General features: G+C 34.8%; 2 protein-coding genes and 1 pseudogene across 3 annotated transcripts in view; 2 read left to right on the forward strand and 1 right to left on the reverse strand.

Moving 5' to 3' along the window:
- Positions 1-900: 900 nt before the first annotated feature.
- Positions 901-11,408, forward strand: masp2 (MBL associated serine protease 2). The gene is made up of 11 exons (XM_042750669.1): positions 901-1,059; positions 1,185-1,401; positions 2,200-2,377; positions 2,736-2,867; positions 6,127-6,323; positions 7,626-7,773; positions 8,114-8,232; positions 8,317-8,395; positions 9,294-9,416; positions 9,527-9,601; positions 10,434-11,408. The coding sequence occupies exons 1-11, from the start codon at positions 1,052-1,054 to the stop codon at positions 11,213-11,215; spliced, it is 2,058 nt and encodes a 685-aa protein (XP_042606603.1). The 5' UTR covers positions 901-1,051; the 3' UTR covers positions 11,216-11,408.
- A 3,215-nt stretch (positions 11,409-14,623) lies between these two features.
- Positions 14,624-17,277, reverse strand: LOC109048442 (annotated as a pseudogene).
- Positions 17,278-19,488: 2,211 nt separating this feature from the next.
- The window catches only part of pex14 (peroxisomal biogenesis factor 14), a 65,609-nt gene continuing 57,462 nt past the window's right edge, over positions 19,489-27,635 (forward strand). The window contains exons 1-2 of one of the 2 annotated variants that reach the window (XM_042751314.1): positions 19,489-19,681; positions 22,127-22,171. In XM_042751314.1, the coding sequence (XP_042607248.1) occupies positions 19,646-19,681; positions 22,127-22,171 (81 nt within the window). In that variant the 5' untranslated portion in view covers positions 19,489-19,645. The remainder of the gene's footprint in view (positions 19,682-22,126; positions 22,172-27,635) is intronic. The other variant, XM_042751315.1, reaches the window with a different exon arrangement.

Consider the following 27,635-nt stretch of genomic DNA (forward strand, 5'->3'; position numbering starts at 1 on the left):
GGTTGCCTGTTAAGTTTGTAATATTACAATGATTCTCTGTGATAAATTTGTTTATCAATATCCAAATGTACATTGAGGTCTGAGATCATTATAGTAAAAATTATATTGTGCAAATTTCTTTATATATATATATAATACATATATAATATATATATATATAAAATTTCCATTTATATAATATAATATATATAATATAATATATAATAAATGTATATATATTATATATAATAAATTATATTATACATTTATGTATATATATATATATATATATATATATATATATATATATATATATATATATATATATTAGCATAGTAATTTGAGTGAAAAGCTCAATTAAATAATTAAAATACATTTTACACATGCACTTACACACTTACCTGATTTATCTGATTAGAGGCCTTTGTTTAACCATTTTTAAAATCTTTAATTTTATTTTTTTTAAGTTGCTTTTTTCATGTGGTATCAGACTTTGGACCCCTCTGTATATTTAAATAAACATACACTTTTGAAAACCTTTGAAAGCTATAAAGAAAGTTTGTTAGTAGGATTTTTTTTTTCTACAAACCAAAGTTGTACCTGCATGTACACACAAACACATACACACAAAAAAAAATCAATTATTGACGACTGGTCAGAAGGACACATTGCAAAAGTTCATTTGCTGTCAGTTACTTTTCATTACTGTAAGTTCATTCTGATTTTTCAAAAGTTTTAATTATTGATTACTGTTGTGATTTTCTCATTTTTATAGTTAACATAAATGCCAGGAGTAAATCTAGTTTTAAAGAGGATAAAGGAGATGTCAAGCAGGATGACAAAGGTTAACTTCTCTACTGATATGTCTTTAATTCAATAGTTGATACTGACATTTGACAGAGTAGATAAAATCAAAACAGAGTGAATCAGAAGCACTGTTGCTGTTCAGTGTTATGTTTGCACAGACCCATTTATTCGTCTAGGTCATTAACCTGGAGGACATTAGAGTTCTGCAGAGGTGATTAGGACATTTTTTTGTGAGATGAACTGAAGTCTGTGGCGTTCTGGAATAATGAACAGGTATGCAAATTGTTCAAATGTGTTCACTGTGGAGTGGGAACAGTTCCCCTCATGTTTCGGTTTAATGTGTTGGGATTGTGAAAGCTTCAATACCTTATCACCTTTTTGTTTTGCCGCTGTTTTAGAGTATCTTTGGCATTCGTCACCCTGCTTCCATTAGCATTTGGCTTACAGCTGAAAGGACTATTTGGAAGCTTCACCTCACCAAACTTCCCAAATGTCTATCCTAACAATCAGCGTATGGTATGGAATATCACAGGACCAGAGGGACACAGATTACGCCTCTACTTCACATATTTTAGCCTAGAGCCTTCTCATCGCTGCGAATATGACTACGTACAGGTTAGATTCATATCTTCAACGATGCTTAAAACATGGGGTAATTTTATGGGGGAAATATACATATCAAAGTGCATGAGTTACGGTTCTAGATTAGACTTCATATTTTTGGGATATCTCGGTTAGTAATTCAACGAAATCATAAGTGAATCTGCAATCAGTGCCTTCAAGCTTCTATTATATTCATACTGTGGGAAAATAATTTCTTTATGGTGTGTTTACAAAATTTACAGTATTTCTATAATTTAATTATAATTTTATAATTTAATTAGATGTACTTTAATAAATTTAAATAATTACTTTTAATAAATGTACTTTAAAAAGAAGTTGGGAGATTGGAATTGAATGAAGAGAACTGCAGTTTTAAATGAGAAAAACTTGAATGCCTTCTTTGCCCATGCAATTCCAAGTCAGACTTCAATCAGGAATCTGTTAGATGATTGACTGAAATGTCAACAAGGTTTAACCTTATTAGTAATGTTCAGTCCTTTTCAGATTAAAATAATTCCCCCTATGAAATCAGCTTGCATTGTTTATGTAAATATGTATATTTTCTTGATCCATAAGTTTGAAAATTTGGTATGTAATTTTAAGATTAGAGCTTTATCATTAAACTGCACCATATGCCAGATTATATCAGAATACTCATGTTAAACATTTGATTTAACCTCTCTATCATGAAATGAAACGCACAATATGACTGCTGCATAGTTCCTAATGAAGTTCCTTGCATGCATGTTATATGAAATACAGGATACCAATTTGTGCTTGTAATAATTACTACTTGCTGAAACTTTCCAGGTGTTTTCAGAAGGAAATGACACAGTCCGGTTCTGTGGTGAAGCAGAGAAAAATTATGGTGATGCGCCCAAAAACACCATCATCTATTCTGCCGCCAACACTATGTCCGTGCTCTTCAGATCAGATTACTCCAACGAGGACCGATTCACAGGCTTCCAGGCATTTTTTTCCACCGAAGGTGATGGAAACAATAGATTTACAGCATGACTGTCTCTCTCACGGCATGATTGTTCCTCTCTTTTGCTGTCACCTCTTGCTGTAAAGGCTTAGGTTGAAACTTGATATAAAATCAAAAAAAATTTATATCATATTTAAAAAATCGAATTTTTACTTTTTATAATGTTTGTAATATTGTATATTCTAAACTGAAATAGATGTGAGATACAGTATATATATATATATATATATATATATATATACATATATATATATATATATATATATACCATTTTATCATAGATGTGTTGAGCTTAGTGGAAGCCCAAATCCATATAAGTGAGAACAGTTGCTAAACGGCCTCTTTTTACTCTTTATAGACATTGATGAGTGCCTGAGCACTGTGGATGGAGAGCCTATGTGTGACCATAATTGCCATAATTATGTGGGGGGCTTTTACTGCACTTGCAGACTGGGATACCAACTCCACGCTGATAAAAGACACTGCCCTGGTAAGATACCAGATACCAGAACAGATGAAACCCCTGGCCTGTAGATTTTCTATTCATTGATTATAAAATGTATTGGACATTATGTAATATGTCATACATGTTTATTTTCACAAAAAAAGCTAGTTACAAGTAATGCACAATAAATAGCATGTTAAACACTGAGAGACAGTAAAAATTGTTTTTTGATAGACCATAAATGGATTCTATGCATGTTGACTGCCTATGTATTTGTTGTATTCGCACATAGTAAACTGTGGTAGTAGCAAACTATTTCCATCATATTTCTGTTAGCTATCACAAATAATTACATTATGTTATTATATAGTATATTAAACCGTGACATTTAAGCAAGAGCTTTAAATACCTTTAGAGTTGTTTTTGTCCTGTCTTGTCACATTTCAAGATTTAATTTTGTGTTAATTTTCTCACAGTTTCCATGTTTCCTTGTGCTGCATCAGAAATTGTGGTGGCCAATGAAGCTAAACACAAAAGTGATTGTGCATAGATTCTATTACTGGTTACCTGATTCATAAAAGCTCTTTGATTGTGAAACTAAATGCTCTCTTAAAGGCATAGTTCACAATATTGTCATCATTTAATCACCCTCATTTTGTGCCGAACTTGTGTGACTTTATTTCACAAAACACAAAAGAAGAACTTTAAAAACTGTTTCAATGTGCATACAATAAAAACAACATTGGACTCCATATACTTTCATTGTATGGATTTAAAAATATATATCTATTGGGTGTTGCACAGAACAAAGGAAATGAGAAGGATTTAGAAAAACATGAGAATTTTTAAAGCATAATCTTCATGAGGTGACCTTACGCTTTTGTAAAAGCGCTTTAAAAATAAAACAGATTATTATAATCACAATTTAATTCAGTTATCACTGATCTTGATCTATATCCAGTAACAAATGCATATATGAGCAACATACTGTCTCTTTGTCTGTAATCTTATCTATAATAATACATTATCTATAATATCTAACATGTTTGTTCTGAAGAAGTATGACTTCTAGCTGTGTATGTTTTTAACAAACCATAATATTTTAAGGAAATATTGTCATACAGCTCAATACTGATTTATGCTCCAGTAGTGACTCTGGGCATTACAGACCTGTTGAAACGGCGGTCACAGCAGCAGGCTGGGCAGCCACGGCTCACCACACACTATCTATCAGCCCTGTCAACAGCTCTTGATTGAGCTAGCATAGCCTATAATCGAGCAGGAAATGGAATCACCAAATAGAGGTTTGTTATATCATTGATAGGGTGGCTGCAACTAACTGCATGGCATTTTTCGATATAAGCAAGGTTTGTGTAGGGTTTCGAATAGACAAATGTACATTTTCGACTTCCCCTCAGGTTGTGAAAACTTTTGGCAGAAATGGATTAGTCCATAAAACCTCCTCTCATTTAAACTGCTAATGTTTACTACGGTTCTGGACAGCGCTAACTGGCTTTAGCCTGAAGTGTGCTTCTGCAATAGACTGATGATACAGTGGGCAGCATCTCGCTAGTCTGCCTGTATAAAACAATTGATCTCTGTCACTCTATGCTAGTCCAGGTTAATTACCATTGGTTCCTGAGGGAACAGTATTATAGGGATCAGTTGAAAATTGATACCTGTTTCAAGCTGTATGCTGTGCTAATGGTGGGTAATTAATCACAATTACCAGCCTAGACATGCCTCTTAATTGTTTTTCTTTGCGACATCACATCATATTGCGCAGAAGGGAAGGCAGAAACAATGACTTGTGTCTGAATCATTTAATCATATGAATTAGTAGACCTTTGCCCTTCTCAGCTGAAATTCCCCATTTATCGCAATTATTTGTAGCGTCTGCACTTGTTGGGGTCCATTTATTAAATTAATAGTTTGGCCAAAAATAAAAATTCTGTCATTATTTACTCAACCTCAATGTTCAAACCTGTATGACTTTGTCTCTTTGGTGGAACACAAAAGGATACATTTGATCTAAATGTGATTCATGTGCTATTCCAAGTCTTCTGAAGTCATTTGATAGCTTTGTGTGAGAAATATTCACAGAAAATCTTCCTGTTTATTTGAGAACTGCCACTTTTGGATCATTGTGTCAATGAGCCACTTCTTGAGTGATTCATTCAGACTGAATCAGCTGATTTGTTTAAAAGATTGAAATCGAGAGATTCATTTGTTCCTGAATCAGCCATAACTGCTTCTTTCATGAATTTGCTTTGGTGTATGTGAAGAGTTGCCATGAATAATAGTGTTTTAGTAAATGTTGTTTTTATAATAAATTATTATTTTGAAACTTTTACTGTACTTTTGCATCCTTTAAAGCCATCCTGTAGTTTAAACAGTAGAGCATTGTGCTAACAACACAAAGGTCATGGGTTCAATTCTCAGGGAAAACAAGAACTAATTAAACATGTACCTTTAATCCAGTGTAAGTTGCTTTTGATAAAAGCATCTGCCAAATGTATAAATGCAAAAATAAATATCTAAAGCTTAAAAGCTCCAATCCCTATTCATTTTAATGGCATGGAAAAGAGCAAACAAGAAAGTTTTCAAAATTTCTTCTTTTGTGTTCCGTGAAAGAAAGTCAGTTAAATATGTTTGGAGCAACCGGATGTTGATGATGGAATTTTTATGATGGGGTGAACTATTCCTATGTTTATTGAAGTGCTGTGCTCACAAATAAACAGGCATGATTGAATATGTATGTCTTGTTATTCTATCTGAAATTTAATTAACTACCAATAGATTTTTGAATCAAAAATTTATCAAAGCATGAGTCCTAAATACATCTTATAATACACAGTTTAGTTGGTAATAGCATGCAGTGAATATAATCAAAAATATGTTCATTTATTTGCTGTGGCTTTTCACAAATCACTCATTCATGTCAACAGCATAAATGCTAAAATAATAGCAACCTGAATTTACTACCTGAAAATTGCACTGCAGTGACTATTTCTATCTGACAACTGTTTTTAGCTGTAAAAAGTTTGTATTTGCCAAAGTTGCCAAAATTGCCACATATCTAATGTTTGTAACTGTTCATAAATGTCACTCTGAAAAGCCATTTATCTGGCCATTTTACAGGTGGAAAGGTTTATTTACTTCTGAGCATCCCAAATCAATGTTGCAATTTCCTGCAGCCCTCAGTGTTAAATGTGGCATGGATAGTTGTCTGTTAAACATATGTGTGTGTGCGCTTTTGACAATTCCCAGTGGGTGTGAAAATGCGTTTTTTCCCCCACTGTAGCTAAGTGTAGTGGGCAGGTGTTTCAGGAGAGGTCGGGGGAACTGAGCAGTCCAGAGTACCCGAGTGTTTACCCCAAGATGAGCCAGTGTGATTACACTATCAGTTTGATGGAAGGCTTCCAAGTGACCCTTGACTTCCAGGACATATTTGATGTGGAGACTCATCCTGAAATCCACTGCCCTTATGACATCCTCAAGGTTGGTTATTTCACAATCAACAAGCACTGACAGCACTCCACTTAGGATAGTAGTTCAAACTTTAAACAACAGCCATAATAGTATGTGTGTGCGTCACTTTAATGGGATCCTTTGGGAACACTCTATACCTCTGCCTGAAAAAAATAGGGATTGAAGAGTTAACCAAGCTTTATGAGAAGAATTTAAAGACACACATTACATGGTTTTGTTTAGATTATATGGAACAGTTCACATTCCAGTGTTTTGGGACAACATGAATGACAGAATTTTTCAAACTATCTGTATGTTATGTAGTGGATCAGTTTGAGTCATCGAAAATACTGGCTAACCTATGATGTTTTTCTTGACATTTTGAGACCTTTTCTCATTTAGGGCCATGAACATGCCTGAAAAGTGTCAAAACTCTGATGTGTTGTGGAATATGTGTAAAAAAAAATCTTTTATGATTTTTGTGAGTCAATTTAAATTAATTGTTAAAGGCAGCTGCGTGGACCTAAAATAATAATTTCTGACCTTTGGGATAGCATGCAGGACAAGTGCTTTTCACCTTTTCTGTTTAAAATGTTAAAATGGTTTTCAAAAATAGATATAATACTGTTAATATTTACAGTTTATAAGACAATTGTTAAGAATGGTTGTTTAATACAGTTAACATAATTAAATACAATATGTTCCCATGCTTTTTTTTTGTTACGTCTGAGAAATATTCATGCTAAAGATTTGCTATTTTTAACAATTTTTTTAATAGTGTGATTTTTGTGACCCGTCATAAAAATACCCAGATTTTTATATATATATTTATATATATATATATACTTAGCTATATTCTATAGCTTAAGGAAGATTGTTTACAGTACATGTACTGTTTGAAGAGAGATATAATATGCCTTCTAGTGTCCTTGTTGGGTGTTAAGAAATATTGATTTTAGAGTGGTTTACACACTGGCTCTCCATGAAAATAAGCATGATAAGTGTTTAAGAGTGTTTACTTTCAGCACTAATTTTTATGCTCTGCATCAAAGCTCATTTGATCTTAATGGCTAAATCCAATGCCTTTTTGTGGCGTTTAACAGCTTGTTATAACTGCAGTCTTTCAGTTTAGCTTTTTTTCCCCCTCAGCACTGGTGTTAAGCGTCAGACTACTCCACTAATCACTGACCTGAAGGCTGTTGAATACATAATGTATGCTCTCTCATGGCCTCCACAACTGCCTATTATTTCTCCTTACCCTCCCACCTCCCAAGAGACTTGTTTATCTGTTGCCATTTGTATACACTGACAATTCAAACTGTTTTGTTTAAGATCACTGCAGGTGGAAGAGAGTATGGCCCATTTTGTGGCAAGACCCCACCAAGAAAAATAGAGACAGGAACTCACAAAGTGCATGTGACCTTCCGCTCAGACCGCTCGGGGAAAAACAAAGGCTGGAAGATCAAGTATACCAGCACAGGTAGTTACAACACCCTTTTCTCTTCTGTTATTTGATAAGTAAAAACTAAGAAAAACTGCATTACACATTTTTCTGCAAAGAAATCTCCACCAATCAGAGAATCTCAACAAGTTAAATAAAGCTTTTTAGCACCCGCCTACTCCTATAAAGCACTGTGCAAAAACTAGTATAAAATGACAAATAATGTGAAAGCTACCGAAAAAAATAAATGTTTTGGAGCAGGGATTCAGATCTGATGGCTGTCTGTAAAGACATTTTATACATGATGCAGTAAGAATAACATTTAAATGACAAGTTTTCCAGCATGTGTTTTCATTACTGGTGCTCACTGCTCTCATAGCGCAGCCATGTCCAAACCCTGTGGCTCCTCAACACGGACGTATTCAGCCCCAGAAGTCTCAGTACATCATGACGGACACTTTCAATGTCACGTGTGATCTGGGCTATGAATTAATTCTGGTAACCTTTAACTTTCTCGAAGATTTAAGAAAAGAGGCTTGGTATGTTATTTATGGTCTTAAAAGTGACTTTTTGCATCTTTAGGGGGAAGACGTTTTGCCCTTTTATCAAGCCACATGCCTGAAGGGTGGATTTTGGAATGGACCGATGCCTCGCTGCAACAGTAAGTTGTTCAACAATTCCAGATAAGCATGAAGTGTGTATAATCATCAATGGGGGTTTACTTACGTACCAAAGAGGAGGTACGTTTTCAAACCTGAGGTGATATTTCAAGATGAAGTGAGTGAAAGTCTTACTGCAAACTCAGAAAATTATTCTGTGATGAAATAGGGATGAAACTTATAACGGAAAGCATATTTTAAATACATATAGAATTAGCAGTTTTCCATGAAAAAAAATGCATTTGGTAAAATTTATGACAAAGTAAAGCTTAATACTACAATAATAATAATAATAAATTTCTTCATTTTTGCATGAAAAACCTAATCATGCAAGTAAATTAAAAACAATACTTCAGAAACAAAATTATGTGACTACTTTTTAGAGAAATAATTTTTCTTACTGAATTATGTATGTATGTATTTATTTAAATTAAATATTCATAAAAATACAGGAGTATGCAAAAACAACTGATAGGTCTGATAGGACACTTTTAAAATAGTTTGGAGGTCAAAAATCAAAATTTTATGTTGACATGCTGCATTGCAAATTCTCAGTTTTGGTTCAGTTAAATTACATGAATTGAACGTATTTTAGTTGAACCAACTGAACATTTTCAATGCAATGATCAACATAAAAAGCTCCCATATCTTTTAGTGTACAAGGATAAAAGTGTTAAAATGTGAGGAAAGAACAAACAGAAATAATAGAAAGACTTAAAAAAAAGAAAAAAGAATAATACATTCAACTCAAAATGAAAGTAACAATAATTAACAGTAAACAGAATTTTACAGAATTGACCAGACATTCAAGGTAAAATACTGATATGCTTAGGTTTCACCAACATTGTCATTTGTTGTGTCTATAAACTGTGTCAATGACCAAATATCCCTCTTTTGCAGTTGTTGATTGTGGAGATCCTGTAGAAGTGTGTAATGCAAGTATGAAATTCACCACAACCACATATAAATCTGTGCTCAAGTATTCATGCAATGAATTCTACACGCTGAAGGAAGGAACAAATGGTAATGGGCAAGTTGTAGTGTTTGAATAGCAATACATTGTACAACAGATCCATCATCACTGGAGGTTTACAGTATGGAGGAGCCTTAATCTTTTTTCTCTCTGAAATCAGGAGTGTATACCTGTGCACATGACGGCTACTGGAGAGATGCGCTGGGTGGAAAAATACTCCAGATATGTTCACCCAGTGAGTTTAATTCATATAGTTGATCAGTTTTATTTACACTACACTACCATGTTTTTTATACACTACTGTCAAACGTATAGACACATTTGACTATTTTTCATGATCTTAAAAAACTGCTGCTCAGATGAGTTCTGTAGACAAAATATAAATTGTACCTACATTTGAATTTCTTTACAAAACAAAAATTGTATGTTCAGAAAAGTTTTGAAATTTTTTAAATCCTGAGAGTGTGTAGAGCTGTAATCTAAAGTGGGGTGACTAAGACTCAAATATAGGATTATTTTTAATTTAATTTTTTTTTGTTACAACCCAATTCAGTATTCCCATTCGTGTTATTAAGATTAATTTACTTTCATTTCATTTCATTTCTACATTTTTTGTCTGTGAAGAACCAGGATCCCCACCACAGTCTTGGAAAACCTGGATATATGAGGAAGGCTAATTGTAAAGTGTTATTTGAATAAGTCATGTAAATGATTAAAATCTTAACTCTATGAGCATTTTTTTTAATGAATATGCATTTTTGTAGCAGTGCCAAGCTCTAAAATATTTTACTGGGCAGAAATTGTGATTAAAGTTTTATAAATCCAGTAAAGCAGCTGGGGCAAGTCTTAATAAGGCCTTTGAAAATTGTCTAAAAAGGTTGAGATCCATTGGTTTGGTTATTCTAAAATGTGGAAAATAGCAATAATTTCAAAAATGAGCAGATGTGTCCAATTTTTTAACTTGTAGTTTATATCAGTGTCATATCTTTGTTAGATTTTCAATGTCATATGTGAGAATACAAAAAAAAAACACTGTAAAAACTGATTTGGTGTTTGCTGTGTTTCAGTTTGCGGCCAGCCTGAGATCAAGCTGTCCAAGGTGATTGGCGGGGAGAATGCAGAAAAGAACGAGATTCCATGGCAGGTCATGATACGAGTGGGCCATCGGTTCATCGGTGGAGCTTCTCTTCTTTCAGACAACTGGGTCCTCACTGCTGCTCATGTTCTGAAAAGCTACACAGATACTTCCAACCTGCAGCTGAAGATGGGCTTAGTCAAACAACAAGACACAGAGGCTATAATTGGCATTCCACAGAAAATCTTCATTCACCCTCAGTACCATCACGATAATATTAACTTCAACCATGACATTGCCCTGATTAAACTGGAGTATAAGGTACCTGTCAGTAAAGCTGTCATGCCTGTGTGTTTGCCTGGGATAGAAGAGCGGTTTGTTTTGAAGGCTAATGACGTCGGGAAGGTGTCTGGATGGGGTGTATCAAATGTAAACAGACCTGCGTTACATAGCAATAATCTCCAGTACGTACTTTTACCCGTCACTGATTTTGAGGCTTGTAAGGCTAAATATGACGCCACAGAGACAGCTAAAGGGAAACTTGTAGTGACAGAGAACATGATTTGTGCTGGGACTGCTGATGGAGGAAAAGACTCCTGCCAGGGGGACAGTGGAGGGCCCTATGCGTTTTTTGACACACAGAGTAAAAGTTGGTTCATAGGCGGTATTGTGTCATGGGGTCACGGATGTGCCCAGCCTGGGTATTATGGGGTTTATACTAAAGTGAGCAATTATCTTTCATGGATTGAAGACATCATGTCAAAAAACAGTTGAACAGTGTTGAAATGTTTGACTTTGATTTGATATGAATTTATTATTGACCAAATTATCTTTACCATAACAGCTTTGCATGTGACAGTCATAGACTATTTTTTCTGTTGTTGTTTTATTAATCTTTTTTGTGCATAATTTTGGTTGGCCTTTGCTGTTTTTAAATGTGATATATAAATAAACTAGAGGCACACAATTTTTGGCATTTTTGACGTTATTCTGATAGGACAGATCAGAGCTGACAGGAAGTGAAGTGGTAGAGAGATGGGGGGCGGGGGTGTTGGAATCGGGAAAGGTTCTCGAGTTGGGATTCAATATGCAGGATGCAATAAAATATATAAATATACAAAAATAAAATACGGTAAAACAGTTGATCACAAAATGCAATTTAAAGTATATTTATTAAGTTACATTTAAAAAAAATCTTACTGAATAGTTCTGGTTCTGAATGCAGTGTACGGTTAGCATTTTGTCAGTTTACATTTCAGGAACTATAATTTCTAGTGGATAGAGGTCACTTAATGAATTTGCTTTATATAATATAGTTTAATGAAAGCTATGGTAGTTTTCTAAAAACAAAAGACAACAGAGGGTATGCTATATTATGAATTATTTTACATTGATTCATAATTATTTTCTGTAGTCAAAGAATGAAATGATGAGTTACTTACCCAGAGTTACTTGTTTCATTTTCATAAAGCCATTGGTGTTAATGCAGCTGTGTTTGTTTAAAAGTCAAGTAAGCTCAGGCATCATGATTTACAGTCATTAGGTTCTTATGCATTATGCATCTGATCTCAAAGTTACTCTTGTTGTCTTCTATCAACGGGGACCGTAGGGTCTCTCCAGCCTTGTGCAATTACCTCTCCAGTGCTATTTTGGCCCAGCGGAGTTCTAATCATTCTCAAGCCTACTTAAACTTGTGTTCTATCACACGAACTAGAAGCATGAATAGATAAACAACTGAAAGTTTACTGCAAATGCTGCATGCATTCAGAGCAACGTGTACCCTTAACTAAATGCAAACAACAGTGGTGGTGAAGACAAGCATCAATATTAGTATTGCTTGGGGTTTGAACAAACTCATACATATTTTTAAATTTGCACTAAAGACATGAATGGACAAGCATCCCTTGTTTATTAGAAGTGTACTTTTGCTTTACTTAAAGTGAAAATTTTTTACATGGCTTGTAATAAAATGGCTTAAAAGAAGGAGCCGAGAATATCAGTGAAGGTCACAAGTGAGTCATCCATTCAAAAATACTCAAAAATTAAAAATACTTTTGCTCATGTTGCTAATATAAAAAAAATTAGCTATGTAAAGCCTGACAAAAAAATAAACAAAAGCTCACATTCAAGGAGGAAAAAACAGTCCCAAGGGAAAATATGCAATTTGGTGTAGTTTTGTGATGTTTATATGGCCAAAATAAGCTGAAATTCTGATAGCTTAGATCTTAATAACAGTAACAGAAATACATAAAATGCATATAAATATTAGTTGTCCCAATAATATTTTTAGTAAGTTATTTAAATGCTTTTATGAAAGCTCTGTAGTTTTAACTGCTGTGGGCAAAATGCAATATTAAGAATTTCAAATAAATAAATAAATATTCTTCAAAAGCCATTTTAACATGATTTTCCAAAAAATGATGTATAGATAATCATGTAAACTTAAGTTGACATCAGTGCTGGTCCAGGCATTGGACCAGCACATATATATGTGTGTGTGTGTGTGTGTGTGTGTGTGTGTGTGTGTGTGTGTGAATATGCGAAAACTCATTCTGTATTCTCACTTATTAGTTCTTTTTTAGACATATTCATCAACCTGTAGATCTAAGTATGCTACCAGGAGTCAGTGAATGATCAATGCACTGTGGTTTTGCCCTGCATGACACAGCCAATCCATCATGCAACAACAGACCCCGGTTGAAGCTGTGGTCACGCTTGTCTGGTAGAGAGTACATAATTCACAGTTGATTTGCTTGCTTCTGGTGGTCAGCGCTCAGTGATGTGAGGACAGGGTGGTCGCAGTGTCACGCATTGATCCAGCAAACTGACATTATACCAGCAATCACAGATTGCTGCTTATTTCCTAATACCTCACATGCACACAATAAAGAACAACAGACTTACTGTTATAATTACCACACACCAAAAGGAAGTTTATCAAAAATATATGGTAAAATGATCAGAATAAAGACATGACTGTTGCAATACTGAGGAAAAATGGGTAAAATCATCTCTCAAGATAGGTAACCCATTACTAGAACACTTAAGCTGGGGACTGCATACGTAATACCAGTCTAATGAATTCCTCAGGAACATCTCTACATCCTGCTGAAGTGATATTCTGATCATTGGCATATAGTCTAACAATGGTCAGAATTCAAAAATTCAAATCAATAGTACATCACAGCCACAAAACAGCACAAAGACTGGCTTCACAAACCCGCCCCACACCAATCAAAGCCTACACATGCTCATTACAATCTAAGGTAGAACTACATCCGCACGGAAATAGATTGTTTTAACAAGACATTCATGGTGCAAAGGAACAGACCAGCAGGTCTCTTCATTAGTTTATCAGCATATGGAAATTTTATCTACATATCTTACCATTCTCAATGCTCTCTGAGCAGCTGAAATATTTTTTCCATTCATTATGTAACTCAGTTTATATTAATGCCCAATCTTAAATGTCAAAATCTTTTTATTAGTCCAAAAATATTATTTTATATCATTCGACGTTTCAACAAGTCAAAAAATAAATGCACCCCATTGGCTAAATTGCTAAAATTTCCAATTTGACCCATTTAGTGACTCTTGCAATACTATGGTAACACATTAATTCCCTGAGAAATATCATAAAGCAGCATTAAATGCTTGTAATAGGTATTAAAATGTCATATCTGTCAGGATATAGTACAGGTATTTGGTACAATTATGAATAATTTACCTCCCTTTTGAAATACTGTAATAACATTAACTTTTCTCTAAAATGTTTACTTGGTTTGTTTTAGTTTTTTCCTTTCACCAATTAACTTGAAAATTACATACAGTACACTCTTAAAATTAAAGGTTCCAAAAGGGGGTTTTCACAGCAATGCCATAGAAGAACCAGTTTTGGTTCCCCAAAGACATTTTAATAATCTAAAGAAACTTTTTCCACTGTAAAGAACCTTTTGTGGAATGAAAAGTTTCCACGGATGGTAAAGGTTCTTTGTGGAACCACTGATGCCAATAAAAGAACCTTAATTTTTAAGAGTGTAGTATATGATTATCACCAATTGATCCCCTGAATGATGGGTCAAATTACAGGCAACAGATAAGAAACATGGAATTTTATAAATCAAAATGAGCATAAGTCTGTATGTTTTCCTTGCTTAAAACATGACTTTTATTATGCTTTGGCATTTCTATACAACATACTATTATCTAAATAATCACTATCCAAAAATGGGAAAAACACTGTCTAAATTCATCTCTCTCTCAGTATGGGGTTGCGAACAAACTGATTTTGAGCACTAAGGGATTGCAGGGCTTGAACTCGCTGTAGCCGTTTACTGAGCTCACTTTCACATGCCTGGACCAGCGCTGATGTCCTTTCACTGTCCCAGCCCAACACCTCCATCATGACCTCCACTCCATGCCCCGCCACCATCTGCATAAAAATGCATCCATTTGAGACAGTAATACTAAATTATATTCCCTTAAATAACCAAACACAAAAACTGACCTGTTTTTATTACATAATATAGTTATATTAGGATTAGGTTTTCAAAATCACTTAATTTTTATAAAATGATTATACTCTTGTGGCTTGTGCTCATTCCACTGAAAAGAGCGAGTGACCCCTACTGACATATGACTGAAATTTCAGTCAAAATTAACCCTATGCAACATCTATTTCTCACAAATCAATAAATAATAACCAATAAAATCAAGTCCTGCCTTACTTTTTCCAGTTGAACACCTTGAAATGTCGTATTACGTAGGTAAAATGGGCTTTGAATGATGTTCATGTTGACTTCCGCTGTCTTGTGTAAAATAATATTCTTGGTTTTTACACCATTCTTAAGAAATTGTGGGAGGTGTTAGAACACTGCAAGATGTCATACCTGTAGCTCTTCATTGGACAGTCTGGTCTCTGGGTATTTTTTGTCCTTCAGGACCATTAGTGTTACGGAGCCGAACCCTGCTGCGGCCTCCACCTGCACCCCATCTGTCTCATCTAGTCTAGCGCCTGCAGCAATGACAGTGGTTAACATCCTGAAAGCACTGGAAAGATTGGGGCTGTCACAGCAACAGATAAGCTGTTGATCATCCAAGCTGCCACTTTTCTTCATTCCACCAAGTACTGATAAAATGAACTTGTATGAACTTGTACAATATTTAGAAATGGCTCAGCGATGCCATCTAGTGGAAGCAGAGTCAAAGCAACAGTAAAGGAATAGTTAACCCAAAAATGAATACTGGCTGAAAATTTGCTCACCCTCAGGCCACCCCAAGACGTAGATGAGTTTCTTTTTATCAAAACAGATTTCCAGAACTTTAGCATTACATCACTAGCTCACCAATTGATCCTCTGCAGTGAATGGGTGCCGTCAGAATGAGAGTAATGATAAAAACATCACAATAATTTACACGTAAGCTACACAACTCCAGTCCATCAATTAACATGTTGTGAACTTAAAATGCATGCTTGCAATACATTCTATTTATTAAGATGTTTTTAACTCCAAAGTGTTTTTGGCTAAAATATGAGTGTTCTATCCATAAGACTGCTTTCTCTATTAAAACAGAGAGAGGAACATGCACAGATCAAAATGATTCTAAACAAATATGTCAGTAGACTTTGATATGGGAGAACAACAGGGGATGGAATTATTCACTGTTGGAAACTTTATTATGGATTATGGGATGGTATTCTGGAAAGAAACTATGGTTTTAAAGTTAAAATGCCCTATTGGTGAATTTGTTTCTTACAAACACATAGCTTTTGCCTTCACAAGACATTCATTTATGGACTGGAGTCATGTGGATTGCTTGTGGATTACTGTGATGTTTTTATCAGCTGTTTGGACTTTCATTCTGATGGCACCCATCCACTACAAGAGGATCCATTGATGAGTAGGAGATGTAAAGCTAAATTTCTCCAAATTTGTTCAATGAAAGAAAAAAAACTATGGAACTATTCCTTTAAATAACTGCTATGACTTTACTTGGGGATTTTTCTTGTATTGCTGGTGTCTGAAACATATTCCTACTTTGTTCTTGTGGGTCCCAGGTGCCTTCTTGCTCCATGGCTTTCAAATAGAGCCTTAGTAACTCTCTCTTTCAGTGTCTCTCTTCTTCTCTGCAGTCCAGCATTCTCTGCAGAGTGCCCTGTAGGACCTGGGTTTTTTGCTGTGAGAAGTCCAACGCTGCAGCCAGATCTGAGCATGGCACATCAGTCAGACTCTGTAACACATTTACACAATTATTCTCTGAAAATCAAAGTAGAACACTGCCTATTTATACACTATAATTATACATGTAAATGATATTGCAAAACAGAGAGACCCGTAGATCTGCCTCAGACATGAGGATAATACTGGCCAGGTCCTCCAAACTGTGATAAGATTCAAAGCCATCAACATCGTCTTTTCCATCTACCTCAACATCAGTGGACTTTCTGCAAGACTGTGCTGTCCCTGCATCAACTAACAAAATAGACCAGTTTAGATAAGTTAGTGTACTGAACAAATGTAAATAAAAAAAACAAAAAAAAAAAACAAAGAAAAAAACCCTGTAATATCCAGGTTAGATTTCACCTTGATGAGAATGCATCCATATTTCATCGGCATGCAACAGCATGAATTTTGTATTTGCTGGCAGACACAAAAAGTAGCCTTCTACAATGGTCCTATCATCTTCTAGCACCACTGTGACAGATGCACTGGGACTGAACCCTAGAGCCTCAGCACCTGTGTGTGACAGAAATAAAGAGAATCTGTCAAATGACAAATAGAGCATAGGATGAAACGAGAAATTCAACAATCCTCAACTGATTCTGAAAACTTACTAAAAATATTTTTTAAGTGTAAAATTATTAGTTTGATTATATATATATATATATATATATATATATATATATATATATATATATATATATATATATATATATATATATATATATATAATTATTATCACTTTAATCCATTAATTTATTCAATTTATAAATTAAAATTACTAATTTTATTATATATATATATATATATATTACTAAAAATTAATGGATTAAAGTAATAATATATATATATATATATATATATATATATATATATATATATATATATATATATATATATATAATTATTACTTTAATCAATTAATTTATTCAATTTTTGTTCCTCTTATTTTTCTATACTTATCTTTATGTTCTAAAATAATCTAAAACTTGACTCTTACGTTTTTTAATTTAAATTATGCCTACTGTACGTAAAACATTTTCAATTACCACTGTTTTAAATGTGCAGTAGATAATCTTTTTCAGAATTTCATATAAAAAAAAGTCTATTTACTCAATTCAGGCTGAATTCCCCCACTTTACACGCTTTTACTTCTGCCATGATGATAGACAAAATCCAATGTTCATAATTCGTATCTTCAAAGCTTCACACTTTGTTATTGGTTGTTATTTTGTGTCTAAAACCTCATAAATCACATTACATGTAATATCGTCACCATCTCTGACAATGTATCACAAAAAATGGTAAATAAATACATTTCGGCTTCCGTGATTTGAAATGTGCTGATCGAATCCGTTACAGGTCGGTGGCCTTGCGATGTGAACGAATCGTTCATTTGATCAGAATGTTAAACGAGTTGTTTGAACTGATTCACAAAAGCGGACGAGCTCTGTAATACAGTTTTTCTCGATTGCTAACACACAATTCATGAAACAATTCACCATTTTCTCACAACTATCAACACAATCTCAAAACTACATAGTTGTGCAAACTTCAAACTTCCAGGTCAAAGTCAAACATTTTAGTCAAAACACATTCTCTTTCGTCAGACTCAACTTTGGCCTCAGACGACACACAAACCTGACAGCACAGACAACTTTCCTGTCTAGAGAACACTAGTAAGATAAACTCAAAGCACTGAAACAAAAACCTGCTTTTGGGAAACAGGAAACAATTTGCAAGTTAGAGTACGCAGCATAAATAGAGAGGTTCATATAGCTACAGTAGAATTCAGCAATAAACTTTAAGAAAAGTTTACTTTCATTACATGACTGTAAAGTGATCTTACAGTAGGCCTAGATTAAAAGCACTAGAAGAGAAAAAGTTCAAAAACCAAACAACAGAATATATTATATATATTGTATAATTGTAACACAGTAATATATATATATATATATTGTAATAATTGTATAATATATTACTGTATATGTAGCCTATATATACAGTAAACAACACACAGTTGCTGTAAGTAAGTAAATAAATAAATTCATCAACCACTGCCAAGATGCAATACAGTATTGGTAATATTCTTATTTGTTATACTAAAGCAGTTTCTAAGTCTTTTTATGAATGACTTTCTATGGATAGACGGCTATAGGTTGTGGACTATTAGTTTTGATGTGATAAGTTTTTTGTTAGAAGTATTTTGATAAGTTACGAGTTAAGGGTGTGTGCTACTGTATTTACAGTACAAAGAATAGTGAAAGTTTTCTCATCTGAAGTACTGCTACTATATACCGTAATTGTAATGTGTAAGCATTGTTGTAAAAACCTTTTGGTTGAACTTGAGGGCAGGTTTTCTTTTTGCCAATTCATTGAACAAGAACATGCTCAACTATAGTTCTTTATATTTCATCAGCAACAAATGACCTTTGACCTCGTCCCCTTCATTTTTCTTTTATCCTCCTATTTCCTCTTTGTCTTCCACTACCAGGATTCATTTTCTGAAACACATAACCACTTGTGCTCTTGTTCATCCTGAGATTCAGACTGGTGTGTCATCAGTTTTACTACTTAATGTTCACACATGGATAAATGTGTGCTATTTTGTGATTCTTGAGGTAGTTATATTGTGTGTTTGTGCTTTCTAAATGAGAATATGGTTAAACCTTTGCAAAATGATCTTCTTGTGTAGAGTTTTGCAGAAAACACTGAGCAAATTGGAACATGTGTGAAAGCAGGTGAAATGTGTTTTAAAACTGTATGAATGTTTTGGAAAATTGTGTAAAATGAATCAGTTATAGTGTTAGCAATCGAGAAAAAAGCTGTAATATTCACTTTGAACTCGTTCTTTGAAACGAACAGTTCAAAAGAACCGATCGATGCAAATGACTCGAACTTCGTATGACTAGTTCAGACTGAAGTAATCGAGCACCGGTGGAGTGTTAGCACCCTTAGCCTTCTGGCTAACAGCTCTGAGAAGATGGCATCCCCGGACCAACCTGACCACCAAAATCAGGTAACGTTAGCTGATAACATTCAACCAGCTAACAACATGCATTTGATTTTTCCGCCGAGGACCTGCACAGTAAATGCACGATTTGTCACGCTTTAATGGTTGATAAGCTCATAAGCTGGCAGTCCCATGTTGTTTTGGAAAAGTTTTAGCTGGTGTGCTAGCGCCCTGTTCACTGTCTCATCCCATGCAGTTAGACAGATGTGTGTGACAGGTGCAGGGCACCGAGAATAGCGCATACAGGAGATTCCACTGCAGATATTAATCTGTCAGTCTCTGTGCAATAATATAAGCGCTATATAGACAATTATCCAGTAATATTCAGTCAGGGTCGTTGACCCTGAAAACATGACACATTCAACCCTCCATGTATCCATTTGTCTCAGTAAAGATCTCAGTTTTATCTGTTTACAGCCGACATATAAGCGTTATTTATGAAATGTACCAGCAAAGAATTAAAGAGATAGTTCACCCTGTCATCATTTACCCACATTCATGTTGTTCCAAACCTGTTTCTTTGAAATAAAGGTATGTTAGAGAGATATTATACTTTTTTTTATTATGTTGTGGTGTGATGTAAGTTATGTAATGGAAAAAACAAAACAAAGGGTGTAAACACATTCATTTTAATTGCATTCTTAACTGAATTAATATTAGAACATGGAGTCTCGCATTTGTTTCAGGCTGTGTGCTTATGTTTTATATTTGTTATAGTTTATAATAAATATATGTTTATAAATTATATTAATTGACAATATTGCATACATTTTATTTTAAAATGAATCACATTCATTTTTATTAATAGCCTACTTAATTCAACTTTATTACTTATATTTTTCTTTACTCATCTTTATCTTCTAAAATTTTAACCTGACTCATATCCTTATATTTTTCTTTAGATTATTTAAAGTACTTTTAATTATTACAACTTAAAATGTTCTATATAAATCAACAATGAATTAAAGGGATAACAGTCTTTCATTATACTTTAATTGGGACACAAGACCTGATGTTAGGCAGAATCACATCCTCAATCATAATTCATTTCCAATGCATCTTTTTCCATGAAGGTTTTTTTTTTTTTTTTTTTTTAACGACAGACTTTTCATTTTTGGACTTTAAGGTTAGGATGTGAATTTTGCATGATAATTCCTGTGCATGTTTCTCTGCTGAATACTGTTAATGGAATCATAAGTTTGTCATATAAGTACTTGCTTAGGAAACCTATGAATGCTATGACTGTTTCAGATATGCTTGTTTTTAATCAGATTTTTGGAAGTGTGTTGATGCCTGGCCTGTATTTTGAAGTTAAGAACGGTAGCAGTCAGTGTGTCAACTGTCAACCCTGTTGGTGTGTGTTGGTGCAGTGTGATATTTGTGTTTGTTGTTTTTGTGTTTGAAATTATGTTTGTAGTTTTTGAATGTTTGCATTGTTGATGTTTTGTAGGGTTTTCAGTGTGCTGATATTTGGCCTGTTTTTGGGAGTAATGAAATGCCTTTAGGTACAATCAAGTTTTAAAAATCTGCAGCTCTTATAGCAGATGTTGTAGCATAGACACTACAATTAGAGCTTTGCTATTACACAAAAGATTTCTTTTTTTTGGAATTATGATTTGAGTTTTGCTATTACACAAAAAGATGTTGTAGCATAGACACTACAATTAGAGCTTTGCTTTTTCTGTTTTTATCAATTAAATGCAGTCTTGTTGAACAAAAGAAAACCTGACCCCAAAATTCCCAACGCTGATATATAAACTGTTACTACTGTGTCCTTGAGCCTAACGTTTAGCCCAAGGTTGATTTCAGCAGACTAATACTTTTACACTAAGTCAATTTTTCTTATAAGAGTCAACTGAATAGCTAATTAGTAAATTAAATATCCTAATTGGAACCTTGCAGGCTTACATAGTGCTCTAAAGTGGATCTAGCAAATGGTATCATGCACTTATCAGAACCAAAATAGTGAAGAGACTGAAGAGACTCCAAGCCTGGTGCAGTTGCACAGTGATGATAAAGGCAGAAGTATTAATGGCACCGAACGGCAATCAGCAATGCAGTAAACTCTAAAGTCTGTCAAGAATCGTATTACAGTATATAGTCAGCCAGGGTTAGTGGAACTTGAGTTAAACATTATAAATGTTTAGTTTGTCACTTTTGATTGATTTAATACATCCTTGCTGAAAAAAATGTTTTTTTTCTTTTTCAAAAACAAACAAAAAAACTTTTGAATGGAAGTCTGCATTTCTAGTGGGGGATTGTTCTTATGCATTATGAATATGAAAGCTTGCTATAATACTCTGAGCCACAGAATAACGTTAAATGGCCTTTTCTCTGGTTAGAGCTGTCATGCAGTGTCAAACGCTGTACTGTAATGTAATAGAATCATATGTATGTCATAAATTCTGCCACTAGATGGCGCTGTAACACAAGGCTGCTGTTCTCTTTCAGAGCGCTGCTCCGGCCGGAGAAGACGCGCCTCCAAGAGAAGCGCTGGTAAGTGATTGTGAGTCTGACTAACCAGCACCCGTTTTATTCCAGTACAAACAGACTGAAACACCAGATGAAATTTTAATGAATGGGTTTGCATTAACATTATTATTACCATATGTATATAATAAAATAGGAAGAAAAAATGGTATGGTTCTGCTTTTTGCATTGCCTACATTTTTAATTGGTTGAGTTTTCTAAGAATGCTCTGCTCTGAAATTTAATTGGATGAGTCACATTCAAGGACATTATTTGAATATTTCTTGGTCATTGGTGTCTTTAGTCGCATTGCTTTTGTTATGAAAAAGCAATAACCCAGTCAAGGCTGTATTTTACAGAGAATTTACACTTTATTAGTTTTGTGGGTCTATAGGTACACTACTGTTCAAATGTTTGGGGTCAGTGAGATTATATATACATATACAAATAAATATTTTTTTCCGCTGGTGGTACCATGCTGATCATGTGTACATATACTGTGCCTTCAACTGGCTGAAGCAAACACTATTTACAAGCAGTGTATTTAGATGTTCTAATAATTAGATAGTCAAAGAAAATGACAATTATGAGGTTCAAGCATATTCTACAAAACGCTAACTTGTTGAACAATTATTGAACACAGTATTACAGCTAAAAGTGGTCCTTATAGTTGAACATAAACATTAGATTGCATTAAAGCCATTCTGTCCATCTACACAGTGCACAACCACAGGTAGAACATTTCAGCTTTCTATTTTTCATTTTATAAAACCTCTTCATCCACATTGATCCCAATATGCATTTATCCATTTATCATAAAAGAGCCTTTGTAGAAAACAAAACATTTTCTAACATCATGAATGATGCTTACTGTATGTACCTGCTTGGGATTTCTTCTGGAAATCACAAACAAATCATATACTGTCGTAATCGTGTGTTTATTAGCTTCATGTTTCGTGTGTTTAAATGTTTCTCAGGATTTGCTGTGGACAGAACAGAATGTAGAAGCTTGTGATCAGAAGAGACAAGGCAGGTTATGAATGTGTATGAGTGACATATGAACAGCAAATGAATTTCCACTGAGTCATAACAGCGATTGTGGAAGAGAAAACAGACTGAGACAAAAAAAAAAAAAAATACAGAGACAGCACTGTAAGCAGCTAATGCTTATCAGATCACGTAATTCTGTGGAAAATGAATAGAAATGATGATTCTGTTCAGAAGAAATGCAAAGTATGTAACGTGTAAATTTGTCAGTATTTCACCAAATGTGCACACTTCTGGACTGAACACTCTAATGGACAGTGGACGCTGTTTAATGAAGCTTTTCTACTTCTGTCAAATGCTGTTTATTGTAACTTTTTTTGTAAATTTATCTATTAATCAAACAGAGAAATATCCACAAGTTTCCACAAAAATATTAAGCAGCACAACTGTTTTCAGCATTGATAATAATAATAAGAACTGTTGCTTGAGCACCGAATCAGCATATTAGAATCATTTCTGAAGGATTGTGCGTAATTGCTACTGACAGTGCAGCTTTGCACAGATATAAATTACGTTGTAAAATACATTAAAACAGAAAACATTTAGTTTAGATTGTAATAATAATATTGCACAATATTCAAAGTTGTTCAAAAATATTAAAAAATCTTACCAGCCCTAATCTTTTTGAACCATAGTTTATGATAGAATGTACTTTTCAGCATGTCAAAGATGTCATTGACTGTGATTATCTGAAAACCTTTGACCGTCAGTTAGTACATGGTTTGTTATCAGGCAGTTTTGTGAACAGCCTGGATATGAATGTGAGTAATCCTCACTCATCCTCAGTAGCAGAACTGCTCTCTTTATTTTATTGCTCTTAAACTAGGAAGTTCTTGGATTATCTATGGCACATTTACTATCATTGGACAATTAGGCTGTGTATTGTGCGGTTTTGTGTGATGTGATTTTCTGCTATGAATGATATCTAGCCATGCTCAAAGCACTGTCCTTAACAGCGGGGAAAAATGATGATTATTAAGGCTTCTTGGCTTTCTAACTGCTTGACAAGTCCCCCTTTTTTTCCTCTGCTTTTCTCTTTTTGATGAGCTGCTCTTTCCCAGTTAAGTGGATTATTACAGCTCTGGATAATTCATGTCACAAGGCATTATTTGGATGGGGTGAATAATTGAAATCTGTGTCTGAAAGGATTTGATGTGGATGAGCGGAAGGGGAATAGTGGCAGGGCTGGAGGGAGGCTCTGAGCGCGAGTGCCGGGGTGTCAGGCTGGGGACACCAGTCACGTTAACAGGTTCTGACTCACCTCGCCGGATGGGCGGCCCTCGCTCCTCGGTGGCAGGCGACTCTGGCTGGAGTCTGAGCTAGAGCAGGTTTGGACCTGCGCTGCACTCTGGCCTGTCAGTCAAACCCAGTACCAGTCGTGTTCAGGGTTGAGCTCTCGCCTCCAGGGACTGTCCTTCCTGGCCTGTCCCTCTCCCACACACTGCGCCCTACTTCATCATTTCTTTATTTAACCACCCCCTCACTTTTTCCTTTTCTTTCTTTCCTTTCTTATCATTTGCTTTCCGTTCTGTTCTTATCCTTCTCCATTTCCTTTTTTACTTTCATTTTTGTTCTTTTCCTTTTCTTTCCATTTTCACTTTGATTTTAATATCTGTATATTTCCCTTTCCCTTGTATTGCTCTTTGCTTGTATATTTTCTGTTCCCTTTCCTTGTAATTTCTTTGACTTTTTCTTCCCTTTACTTTTCTATCTCTTCTTTTCCTTGTTTATGTACTTTCTTTGTTCTTAATTTCCATTTTCTAGTCCTTTTACGTTTCCCTTTCCTTTAATTTCTTTACATTTCCCATTGCCTTTTCTTTGTCTTTTTCCCTTTTCTATACCCTTTCATTTTCCTTTTCCTTTACTTTTCTTTCTGTTCTTTCTTTTTCTTGCCCCTTTCCTGTGGTCTTTTCTTTTCTTTTTCTTTTCTTTTCTTTTCTTTTCTTTTCTTTTCTTCCCGTTTACATTTCCCTTTTCTTGTAATTTCCTTTTTTCTCCTTTTTTGGTTCCTAGTTTTTTATTACTCTTTTTTTTTTGTTCTATGATTTTTCCTGTTTCTTTTCCCTTTTTTTTTTTTGTTCTATGATTTTTCCTGTTTCTTTTCCCTTTACATTTCCCTTTTCTTTCACGATAATGTCCCTTTCCTAACCTTTTGCTTTTCCTTTTCATTCTGTTCTTTTCCATGGAGATTTTCCTCTTTATTACCTCTTCTCTCTTGTTTCTATTATTTTGCATTCCTTTCTATTCAATTACCCTTTTTCCTTTCCTTTTCCTTTCCTTTTCAGTTACCTTTCCCCTGTCATTTTCCTTCATCTGTTCTTTTTCCCTTTGTCCCCTGTCCCTCTTCCTTTTCCTTTCCTGTCCTCTTTCCTCTTTATTTTTTCCCAGTCTACACCTGACAGTCACAACCATAGGCACATCAGCCCATGCATTAATTATTAAACCACAGTATGCCCGTAAACTCCTAACTGAGTAACTTGCCTGAATTTACATGTAGCAGCAAAAGCCAAAGATTTAACCATATACGCAGGCTTGGTGGAGTTAAAAATCAACCCACCAAATCCCCTCTGGCTGTCAGAGAACCATGTTTGTCAGCTCTCTTGTTTGCCTTTTAGACTTCTGTGGTGAGCTTTCTGCCTCAAAGGTGTGTGAAAGGTTAAATATCTTTCCCTCCAGTGGTGTTTTGCGGTACCCTCCTGCGATCTACCGCCAGTGACTGTAACACTCAGTGTGTTGGCATGGTAACTGCCGGCTCCATGGGATGCGCTCCCACCCTCACTCTGCCCGCTGGGGCTCCACCGTGCGCCCCAAATATCACTGGCCTCCTGTGGAAAGAGCGAGGGATGCAGGAGCAGAGGGAGGAGGTGAAAGGGGGAGGGAGAAAAAAAAAAAAGGAAAGTTGTCAGAAGAACATCCCGCTCTCGCCGCAACTTCAAAAGCTCCCCTTCCCCAGGATATTAAGCAACTGTGATGAAAAATTTAGCAAGCGTTAAATAAGGCGCTTTGAAGTGATCTGTTTTGGCTCGGCAGTCTCTGAATTTCCGGAGCCCCTTTGCTATCACCACAATGCTGGAAAAAATGAGACAACACCCCCAAAGCCAAGGAATTGGGGTCTGCCTGACGTGATGCCCTATGTATGTATATCAGGTGTATGTATATCATACACCTTGTTGATGTCTCTTGCCCTCTAGGCATTGGAGACACATCTGTTGCTCAAATGTTGGTTTTGAAATTTGTTTCCACTTTGCAGGGATTCATTTAAAATAACACAGATAGTAGAAAGTATAGGTGATCCACCAGGAGCATTCATTATAGGTGAGGTTTGATCTATGGGCCGCTGTAGACATTTTGGGACTTTCGACTTTTGTTTCAATTTCTCTGGTTCCTGATTACGAAACTTGAAAGTTAATTATTGAGGGAATGAGGGGTGGTTAGCCAGTAATAACCCAAAAGACTTACTCTGTGCTCACTTTCAAACTGTGCTGCAATTTAATTTGCCTGGGGATCCATCCTCGGACTTTTCTCTTTTTTCCCCCCCTTTGCTCATTACTTTAATTGTAATTGTAATCCTTTATTGGAGCTGTCTGCAGTAAAGGAGAGTTATGGTTGGCATGGGGGCATGGGCCACAGAGATATTTCATGATTGTTGGGGATGATGGTCACTAGGTGGCGATGAGCGGGCAAATGAGGGGGTCTCTTATTCTGATCAGATCTGACTGGGTTGATTGAAGCAGCATACCTTGGCAAAACATACTTTCCAAAGGTATCGGTGTCCAGTCTGTTTCCTGTTCTATGCGTTTCACTGATGTTTTGGCTGGAAAAAGACAATGCTGTCTGCACCAAACCCTTATTTACATATATCTTATTTTATCTGTCCTTCTGGGTGCAATTTGTTATATATACTGTACGTAAATATACACTACCTTGCAAAATATCAAAAGGGTCAGTCAATTTTTTTTTTTTTTTTTTTAGCAAAGGCGAATTCATTTGATTACAAATTACAGACATTTATAATGTTACAAAGATTTCAGTTTCAAATTAATGCTCATCAAACAATCCTGAAAAAATGTGTTCAACATTGAGAATAAGAAATGTTTCTTGAGCACCAAATCAGCATAATAGAACAAATCCTGAAAGATATATATGAATTATATTTTAATTTAACAAATAAATACAGTTTAAATAAAAAAAATATATAAAATATACAAAAAATAATAAAAAATGTGTTAGTTAGGTAAATGTGACACTAAAAATAAGTAATTTTTTATTATATATACAGGTGCATCTCAATAAATTAGAATACTATACAAGACCAAAAAAAAAAAAAAAAAAAAAAAAAAAAAACTTTTTAGTGAATTGTTGGCCTTCTGGAAAGTATGTTCATTTACTGTACATGTACTCAATACTTGGTAGGGGCTCCTTTTGCTTTAATTACTGCCTCAAT

This window comes from Cyprinus carpio, chromosome B23 (assembly GCF_018340385.1).
Source record: "Cyprinus carpio isolate SPL01 chromosome B23, ASM1834038v1, whole genome shotgun sequence".
Taxonomy (NCBI): Eukaryota; Metazoa; Chordata; class Actinopteri; order Cypriniformes; family Cyprinidae; genus Cyprinus; species Cyprinus carpio.